Source organism: Nematolebias whitei, chromosome 5 (assembly GCF_014905685.2).
Source record: "Nematolebias whitei isolate Nwh7 chromosome 5, NemWhi1, whole genome shotgun sequence".
NCBI classification, from domain to species: Eukaryota; Metazoa; Chordata; class Actinopteri; order Cyprinodontiformes; family Rivulidae; genus Nematolebias; species Nematolebias whitei.
In genome coordinates this window covers 17,118,903-17,129,472 of record NC_056502.1, presented here as the reverse complement: position 1 = coordinate 17,129,472, position 10,570 = coordinate 17,118,903, and the positions used below count along the sequence as shown (strand labels likewise).

The 10,570-nt window shown below is 41.5% G+C and overlaps 1 protein-coding gene across 1 annotated transcript in view; it reads right to left on the bottom strand.

Annotated features, from left to right (window-relative positions):
• Positions 1 to 10,570, bottom strand: part of itga10 (integrin, alpha 10) — a 36,382-nt gene that overhangs the window by 13,574 nt on the left and 12,238 nt on the right. Inside the window, exons 8-11 of the mRNA XM_037676631.1 lie at positions 5,873 to 6,023; positions 1,803 to 1,968; positions 1,226 to 1,296; positions 907 to 1,143 (exon numbers count right to left, since the gene is read on the bottom strand). Coding sequence (XP_037532559.1) covers positions 907 to 1,143; positions 1,226 to 1,296; positions 1,803 to 1,968; positions 5,873 to 6,023 — 625 coding nt within the window. The remainder of the gene's footprint in view (positions 1 to 906; positions 1,144 to 1,225; positions 1,297 to 1,802; positions 1,969 to 5,872; positions 6,024 to 10,570) is intronic.

Sequence of the window (10,570 nt, the reverse complement as noted above, 5' to 3'; positions counted from 1 at the left end):
TATTACTGTTTTTCTTAGACATTTTATTGTTGGATGTAACTGGGACCTTGTGTACATAATTTCGCTCCACCACATGTACCACATGAGGTGCGAATGACAATAAAGAAACTCTGACTCTGACTCTGACTCTGATAGTGAGGGAGCGAGCAGCGTCTCTTTAAGAAAAATGGGAAGGAGGCCCCTATGGGAAGGAGGCCCCTTGACGTGACATGGGCTGTCTCGCTTTCCTTTTTTCAGTTCTCAGAATGGCGGACACGGTGTGGTTTGAGCTCTTTAGCATAGCAATTTTCATACAAAGCTTTTAATAAATAAAAAAAATCAGTAAATAAGTTCTCAGCTTCTTTTTCCAGAGAAACTTTTTACACAAAGGCACGAGTTTCAACCTTGAATTCTGGAGCTTCGACAAGACGGAGGTTTTTTTCCAGATTTTGGCCTGTTAGCTTAGCTCGTAGCTTAGCTTCTCAGCTTAGCTGAGAAGAGAAAAGAAAACAAGAGAAGAAACGATAAAGCCAATAAATGTAAATGAGGTCGATAATTTTCATTTATCATGCGATTAATTGATTTATTGTTTATTGCGACAGGCCTAATGTTGAAAAAATGTCAGTTCTTATTTAATTTGTTTATGTATGTTTGACTGATCTGGGGTGGGAGGGGTCTCTTTTTAGTTCCTTGTTCTGTTTTTTTGTTTTTCATTTTGTTGTTTATTTAAAAAAAAATCAATAAAAAGACTTTGTTTAAAAAAATAAAGAATATTGGGGACCAAATGGAAATTGTTCAAGAGCCACTTTTGGCTCTCGGGCCTTAATCTGCACACATCTGACTTAACTGAGTAAATGTAAAATGTAGTCAGAAGATGAAATAATATTATCTTTTTAAAGTATGTTTGTTAGATCGTAGTTGACCGACACGTAATAACACAAATGTCTGGGATTTTACTGCATGAACATAAATCACAAATTCACATTTTCTTTGTATGTTTAGTGGTGAAACTTTGGGACCTAAATAAGCCGCGTGGTTTTTGAGCTCCAGAGGAAACTCGCTCTCGAAGGCCTCTCTGGGTGGGATGATTTGCCCGTTGCTCCCGGTCTTCAACACTCCGCCGTCCCAGTCGTAAGCGCCCACAATCCCAAACAGAATGCCGTCCTAAAGGAGGGGAGGAAACAATAAAATCAGGTTTAAATTTTAGCTGCAGCACAAGTTGAAAACCTTCTCGGGTTGGACTTACATCCAGAGTGTGGGTGGAGAAGCCGACTTGAGACATCTCCATGTGGAACGTGCTCTGGTTGCCCAGCGTACCTAAAGGTGAGCAACACGTCAGCTCCCTTCTGCTTCTCCTCCCTTCCTTTTCCCTTTTCGTGCCTCTGAGGAGCTGACCCGAGCTTTACGCCAGCAGAACGCAGCTGGTGACAAACGTTTCCTCCTGTCCCTTTCTCTGAACGTTTAAGGGCGACGTCACCTTTCATCACCCTTTCTCTGAAGTTTCTTCAGCTACTGTGATAACTGCCTTTTTTCTGTTTTTCTAACCATTCTGATAGTTTATTTTGGACTTGCTTCAAATTATATAAAAAAAATCATATGAAAAACCAGCTTTACACATTTATTTCTGTATTTTTTTGTTGTAGATAAATCATGTCAGCTTTTGCATATTGCTCAAATGATGTGAATTTTACCAAGAAGTCTGCTTTTGTAAACTTGTGATCAATAACCAGTACAAGTAACATATCAATATTATTGGCTATTAATGTTCAAAACCACAGACAGTCTGATTTGAGTGCAGCTCCTGATTCATTTCTACGAATCACCTTCCAGAGTGAAGATCCGATCTCCGAGAGCATCCACGATGTCGTTCAGCGCGGGTTCGTCCGTCACGTTGAAAAAATACTTCTCGTCTGGATCGCTGGCGATGTACTTGATCTCGCTGATGAAAGTCTCTGGGTCCTGCTGTTTCCGGATGTAATATCCCAGAACCTAAAGCCCGGGAAGGGAAAGGCAGAAAAGAAAACATGAAGTTTGACAAAAAATAAAACAAGGAAAAATAATTAGAAGATGAAAGGAAAATAAAGAAAGAAACATCTTAGAAGGAAGTTTGAAGATGTTTACTTTAGTATTTTGTCAGGATTTAAATGCTTAAATAAATCAAGTGTACTGAGTAAAAAAACAGAATATTGTAGTAAATAACCACCATGGGAAATGTGTAAATAAGGAGCAGCAGACGACGGCTCGATGCTAAAAGTCCGCTACAGAAACAGCGGCTCGCGGCTGAAATAGAAATGAACAAATTCCATCAGAGAAACCAAACCCAAGAATCTCCCCCGTGACTCCGGCTGACAAACTTGCAAAGGAAATCCTCTGTTTTTAAAGCGCAAGGGAAGCACTGGGGTGTAGCGTGCTATGAAAAAAGGGCCGACTCATAAATATGTACATTTGGTTCTTATAGAAACAGAAAAATGTCAAAGGAAACCGACCAAAGAGGAAAGGAGGAGGATAGATGGACACATTCTCCAGTTCTCATCATAAAGTATGTTGATGTGTTCATCTGGCTGCCTGTTAGCAAAATATATCATGAACCATTGCGTGCATGGTATGGGTCATTCCCAACACATATTTTTTTAGTCTAGAACTCTGGTATGAAAGGCAGAGGGTGATATGCATTTCTTCAAGTATTTTATAAAGGTTTCTACACAATGCGCTGCTTCAACACCAAACACGTTTTAACGCCTGTCCTGCACCGATCAGCTGTGACTGAACTCTTGTTTTGAGAGACCGGACCTCCACCGGGGCATATTTTCTCTGTGCACACACACAGCCTAACACGCTGGCAGCAGCACAATATGTCTGCTGTTAGACGATGCTGTTCACTATAATAACTTTTGACTTTATTAACCATGAAAATCCACCTGGTTTCCTATGATTTTTATTCCCAAACTGTGATAGGACCCTATTATGCTGTTCAGTCCTTTATTGCTGCCTTCTTACTAGAATTAACTCTAAATTGTCCATAGGTGTGAGTGACAGTGTGAATGGTTGTTTGTTGTTCCCCATCATAAAGCGAAAACAGGAACTAAAAATACCATTGGCCACCATTGCCCCCCCTGGCTCTATCATTGCATCTGGTAATGGATAAAATTGTTCAGTCCGCTCGTCATGATCTGTCACTCTGCGCCAGCTTGGACAAGAAATACAAACCTACCTCTGTTCTTATACAGTGCAACTCTGACCCACTTGAATATCTTGCACCAAAAACATTAAGGTTTACTTGCATTCTCTGTTCAGTTCCAGTCCAGAAAAACATTCATCATCACTATTCAAATCCTTCAGCAATGGTGGACATTGGTGGACAACTTGTCCTGATTGTCTCTGTCCCTGTGATGGATTTGTGACCTGTCCACAGTGTACCTCACCTCTCGCATAACGACTGTTGGATATGGGCACCAGTGACCCCAGTGACCCTGAATGGATGAAGTGGGTAAAAGATGATGGGTGGATGAAATAATTTAACAGTGCCATCAAAAACAGTGTTGCTGGTTTGTAATGACACTAAATTCTCCACTCAGACCCGTCAATTTTTAACCTTCAGTAATAATTAAACCTTTGGGTACTGATGGTAGCATGGCCTATTGCACAACTAACATAATAAAGAGGCGTGAGATTTGGTTCAGATGGGCTCCAAACGATGAAGGACCATGAGTTTTGCAGTTTGAGGTAAAATATCAAAACGTCTTCTTCATGCTTTGCCTCAAAATTTACTACGGAGTCAGGATTGTATGTGAACTTCCTCTAACCTTGGTGAGGTTAAAAGTGCTACAATGTGTTTCTCATTCAGTGTTCACCCATCAATGGGACCAAACGTTTTACCAACTATAGATGCTCAAACCAGGACACGTGATTTTGGTTTTCATTTTTCCGCTCAACTTTTTTGTTCTGCTCACGTTGTCATGGTTTGTTCTGGCTGTCAGGTCTTGTCCTCTTTTGTGTGTGTTTCTGTAGACATGGTCACTTACCTACTAAACATGCCCGATTCTCATCAAACTTATCAAAAATAGTTAAATATACCTCGTTTATTAGGCATATTCAGACAGTTCCACAAAATGACTGCACAGAACTCTGCTGGGCTGAAGTGGAGTGTGATGCATTAAATGCGTGTCGAACGTCTCCCTTGTGTCCATCCATCCATCCATTATCTTCCGCTTCCTCCAAAGTCAGCGGCTTGAGCAGGGAGGCCCAGACATTTCTTTCCACAGCCACCTCTTCCAGCTCTTCTGGGCGGACCCCAAGGCATTCAGCTCAGTTCCCTCTTCACCACAACAGACCGGTACAGAGTCCACAATACTGCAGACGCTGCACCAATCCATCTGCCAATCTCACGCTCCATTCTTCCCTCACTCGTGAACAAAACCTCGAGATACTTGAACTCCTCCACTGGCTCCCTCGTGTCATTTACTAATAATAATGAAATAACTCACTTTTGTGATCCTCTGTGGGTAACTATTTTTAAAACAAACTACAATGTTATGTGTCATCATCATCAATATTCCCTCGGTAATAAATCTGTTTGTTGTTTAATCCCACGAACGGGCGGTTGCACCTAATGTCATCAGTTCATCACATTACTGAGCCGCAGCTCCTCTGTTTGTTCTTTCTTCACACATTGGCCAGCCCAGTCCTGCTCCTACCTCAGTGGGAGGCACAGGTGTAAATCAGAGGTAGATTGTCTCCAGCCTCCCTCACCGCCTCAGTGTGTCTTCTGAATGGACCGAGGCGGCAAGAAAAATGTCTCAGTCCCAGACTGGGACGTCTTGTGAATACGTCTGTTGATGCAATTTGGCAATTAGGTGTCATTTAGACAAAAAATAAACTTAATGATTGGTTGTTTTTTTTCCATGTACATTCTGTCTGGTCACTTGTGCTCAGCATCTGCACCTGGGCTGGGAATCTCTGGTCTGCGGCCAATACAATACCAACGCACACTTCCAATGAGCCGATATATCACGTGTGTCGAACTCGAGGCCCGTGGGCCAAATATGGCCCTTGTTAACATCTTATCTGACCCAAAGGAGATATTTTAAAAGTAAAACATTTTTATTGCTCCTCATGTCACTTAACTAAACATGCTTCATTTAGTGCAGACTTCTCCTGACAGTTGACCAACTATGAAGCCAAGAAAAATGTAATTTTTCAGTAATCTTTGATTTTGAAGGAGAAAAAGCATCAGAGAACATCAGACGAGACCAACGAAATTTTTGAGGAACCTGCAACCAATTAAAGATATCAGGTATCTGACTGGAGGTAGTAATGTATTGACTGAAACGGGCCTTTGGTTTGAAAATAATTTTTAATTTTGGCGACTTTTTGTAAGTGAGTTTGACAATCCTGTACAGAAGCAGCTAAAAATGTTGTTTATTCATTCATAAATTACAATACAGATTAATTAATCTAATCTTATATCTGTTTTTCCCCTCTGCTTTTGGGTCCAGAAGACATTTTCCTTGTGCTACACCCTTGATGAAGTCTAAAGCTTGACAAGGAGGGGTCCTGCCACAAGTGTCTGATGTTAAAACCACTCAGGATGTGTTTCTGGGTGCTGTGTCGAGGGGTCGGGTGGAGGCAGACAGGAACTTTTTTGTTGCTGTTCACAGTCAGTTATTTTAGTGGAGTCCTGGGATTCAGTTTGGTAAAGTTATTTTAGTGTGGTGGTGGTATTGTGTGGTTGCCTTTGGGTGTAGACATTAACCACACTGGATTTGCACAATGTGTGAAGAATGTCAGGGACGCTCTAACCCCTTAGGTGTTTGTGTGATTTCTACATTTTGTTTTACACGTCAGGGGAAGGAAAACTTCTAAGTGTCACCGGTTTAGGTGCAGGTAAACTCACAGCGATGGCGTATCTGGTGATGTTTCTGCTGTCGCACTCATCCAGAGCGGCCGGCAGCTCGTCCACGTCGTGCGACTCCCCGTCTGTCACCACGATCATCACCTTGGTGGCGCCCTCCCTCGCTCCACGCTCAGCGCTAAATGCCTCGGTGCTACAAAGGAGAGAGAGCAGAACCAATAAAAAAATGGAGGATATGTTAATCTGTCACGCTGATTCTGCAGAAACCAGTTGGATTTGAAGCAGAGAGCAAGACGAGAGCAACGAGAGCAATGAGAGCAATGAGAGCAATGAGAGCAACGAGAGCAACGAGAGCCGATTTTTGGCTGTGAAACATGCGAGAGGAATGAAACAGAGAAGAATCCAGATGCTTGGGTTTGTAAAATATCTAACGATCTCTGGGGGATAACATCCAACATCAAGTGCTTCTCTGGGAAAAGAGAAAAGTTGGTAAAACATTTAAGCTCAGGATCAAATGACCCACGTTTCATCTGGACTGTTTCACGTCTTTATTAACCAAACTTTGCCAGTTTACTCAGACGGGTCGTCGCATGCAAGTATGCATGTGTCACTGCACACGGCGACCACATCTGTGCTTCCCCCTCTAGTTTTGCTGCCATCCAGAGAAGAAACCTAAATGATACATGCACAAATGGACCCACGCCACACCCTGTTTGTCTGCAGGAAACCTGTTCGCCCTGCGTCCTGCTTCAAGTGTTGAATAGAGTTGGTAAGCCTCAGACCAAGACGCGCGCACACACGCACGCACGCACACACACACACACACTGTGAGGAAGGGAGAGTAGTCACTCCTAGTGATCTCAGTCATTTTCGAGCCTGACTGCAGCCCTGGCCTAAATATAACGTTGTGGTCAGCCACAAGAAACTCAGTTAAAAACAACCGTTTCTCTTTATGCAGCTTGCAAATAGCAGAGAGCGCAGAGGCAGAGAAGACAAACAGAATGGAGGGGTGAACGTAAAATCTCTAGAAGGAACTAACGCAAACAGAAAACATTGATAAAGGTGAGAAAAAATAAATCAAGCCCATGAACTACAACACACTTTTGTGACAGCCTGTGCTTTCTTCAATATGCTCATAAATTTAGACAATTGAAACATAAAACAGGTGGAGAGCACGCCAAGAAATACAGAGAGGAGAGGCCCAAACAAACGAGAAAGAGGAAAATTAAACAAAATGAAAGTGCAGAGAAAGTAAGTGGAGCTAATTGGGAGGCTCGGTTCTTTTTACGGGGCATTTTATGGAGTCGCAGCAGTGTGGTAATAACACGGCGCAGCAGTCTGTGTGGGTGGGTGAGGAGGACCCTTGAGTCGGGTGGAGCGATCAAGACATCAGAGGCTAACTCAATTGTTGGGGTTTGTTTGGTGCTAATAAAGCCGTCAGCTAACCAGCATTCGGGTTTTACTCCACATTTCCATGACGGCATTGTTCAAAGGAAACAAAGGCAGAGGAATACGTGTCCAACGGGATAAAAAGTCTGAACGTGGCACTCAGAAAAATAGAAACACAGTGCTTTTTATGGATATTTGTGTAAAACAAACAATGTTTTACAATATTTGTTGGTGAATATTGCAAAAATGTGCAAAATATTACAATAATTTGGTCAGACTGAGTAAATCTAATCAAGAAATGTTTGGGCAGTGTGGTCGAGCATAAACCCTTCATTTTCTCATGTAGCTCTGCAAAAGCAGCAACTTGACACACCAACGGATCCTGTTAAAATCATTTTATACACAACTAGGACTAAAATCATGTATGCACAGCCATTAGTAGTATGTAATATAAAAAACATCTAATTATCGTTTAATTTTTTTGTTATTTACAATTTATATGCCAGTAGAAGTAGTGGTAAGTCTGTTTAATTAAAGCTATTTATTTATATTTATATGCCATTACATTGATACACCCATATTGTTACCTTTATTTTTACACTTTAAGCTTGAAGCAATGCATTTTAATCAAATATACATTCATTCTTGTTTTGCACGTTTGTTGCTGACTCAGCTGCGTTTCCATATTTTTTAAGTTAAAGATGTGGCACTGAGATCAAGCTGACATGACCTTTTAGCTCAGTTTATACAAAATATCAGCCTAAATTACAACTTAAACAGATTTTCCTCACCTCCCTTTTGATTCTGAGGTAACTACGGATACCTGCTGGGTCAATTTGCCTGACCTGAACTCTTCGGGACAACTCCCTCTGTCACTGAAGGCTCCTAAATATTTTAGACGGTAACTTTGAGGTGATGGTTCAGATCTTACAGGGTAATACGGGAACAGAAAACAACCTAATATTTGTTCTAAGGTGAATCATTTGAAAGTAAGTCCACAGGACCAGACTTAACTTTTTTAGATTTTTCATCAAGACATTTGTAAGTAACTTTTGTTTAAGAGGCACTGGACTATGGGCATGCACAGCTTTAGACACTTTGTTTTAAATGAGGTGAACCACATATCTGGTCATTTAAGAGTTTAGGTTCAGATCAGGTCCCTGAGAGGAAATCAAACCACTCTCACATGAATGATGATGATCCAAACAGCTGCATTTAGATGATTAAATTACTTTATGCTCATGTGGTGTTTATCTAAAGCAACCCCCCCCCCCCCACACACACACACACACACACACACATATTTGGGTTAGTTTATCACATTAAAAAAACATTATTTTTGCTAACTTAGATCATTTAGTCCTCCTTTCTAGGATCTTACAAGTCTCTAAATAGTTAATTTAGATACAAAGCTCCTCGTGTTTCAGTCAAACGTTGAAAATAACACACACACACACTAGAGCTCACACTTGGGGTAAGTGATGTGAATGATGTTCAGCTACTGCCACACCAACATTTAGCTAAACAACTGGACAGCGTACTCAATTTTAGCCACTTTTGTGTTTGCGTAGGTTGAACAGTCGGGTTTGCCATTCAGAATTAAGTTGAGGTCAAAAGTTAAGATTTTTAAGAGTTTCATTATTTTGCTAACAGAACAAGCACATCGACACAGGGAAAACCAATGACGCCCACTTTCTGCTTTTCAGCGATGGAGGTACTAAAGCTTCAGTTCAGTGTGCGTTGAAGGGTTTGTTGATGCAAAGCTCAGTTCAGCTCAGTTTAGATGAAGACTATGACAAATCCATCCATCCATCCATCCATTATCTTTACCTGCTTCTTCCTTTTTGGGTCATGGAGGTCACTGGTGCCCATATCCAGCAGTCACTCTGCGAGAGGCAGGGGACACCCTGGACAGGTCTCCAGTCCATCACAGGGACACATAGAGACAAACGAAACAACCATTCACTCTCTCACTCACACCTAGAGACAGTTACCAGTCAGACTAACATGCAAGTTTCGGGTCTGTGGGAGGAAACTGGAGCACCTGGAGAAAACCCACGCATGCACGGAGAGAACATGTAAATGTCATGTTTATTTTTAATAAATTACTTGGTTTAAGAGGTGGTAAAGATGGGTTAATTTTAAAATGAAATCTTATGTAAAACTTCCCTAACTGAAGCAGGTGTTCTTCCATTTTACCATGACTTCACCCCCCGTCGTCACAATCAAATGTGAACATATAAACGAGTCTCCACAGTGCGAGAAACAACAGTTTTTATGTCCATTCTTCGCTGCTTGAGCTCATTGGTTCATAATAACACCAAGGTCAGGTCAAAGGTCAGGGTTGAAAAGGTTAAGGTTCAGGTCAGGACATTTAAATGGAAGCACATGTGAACTGAAGGAGTCAAGTGTGAGTCCTTGATGCATGTGCGCCCGTCCTGTTTGTGTGTGTGTCATGTGTGTCTCTGTGTGTATTTTTGCAGCTGCAGCTACTTGGCTGACCGGGCCATGCCACACCCGCAGCTGTGCTGAGGCAGCATTCAGTTAGCGCAGCTCAGCTCAGCTTAGTGTTTTTCTACCCCGTTAATTTCCTGCTCGGTGCCAACGGTGATATCTGAGCATCTGTGTGTGTGTGTGTGTGTGTGTGTGTGTGTGATTGGGCGTGAACGTGTTTGTATAAGCTCAGTCATACTGTGAGTTATCTTTTCATAAGGCCATCGTTTGGCAGAGATTCTTTAATCTTGGTGCTCATAGGACATTTAAAAAAAAAAGAGAAAAACTTTCATAACTTGAAAGATAGATGTGTTCTGTTGCATCATGGCGCTCTTTAATCTTCTGCTCGTCTCTTCACGGTCCGGCGCAGGAAGTGACAGGAGGTTAAAAAGCGGAGGTTTTGAAAGCCAGAGTTGCATCATTTCACCTGATTTAATTTCTAATCGCTGCCTTTCAATGACCTTTCAAATGTTTCTCCTAAAGCTGTCCAGTTTTCACCTTTAAATGGACCAGAAACAGCAACTCTCTAATTACCTGTGTGCCAGTGCTGGCCTGCTGTATATGTGGTTGTGTGTCTGTGTGTGTTTCATCTAAAAAAGGCAACCAATGGCCACACATAACGACTGGGTGTGGCGGGCTTTCTGGGTATGATTTTAAAGAACCAGAATTATTAAAAAAAAAATAATAATTTTCAGGTTATTCACTTGTCTCTGAAGGATGAAAAACCAAAGGCCTTGAAGCACTTCCTACTTAAATGATTTATTTATTTCATTTTGTCACAAGTGCCAGTTCTGATCTCCTCCCACTTTGGAAAAAAAAAAAAAAAAGTACAAAAAAAAAGAAGTATTAAAACGTGCA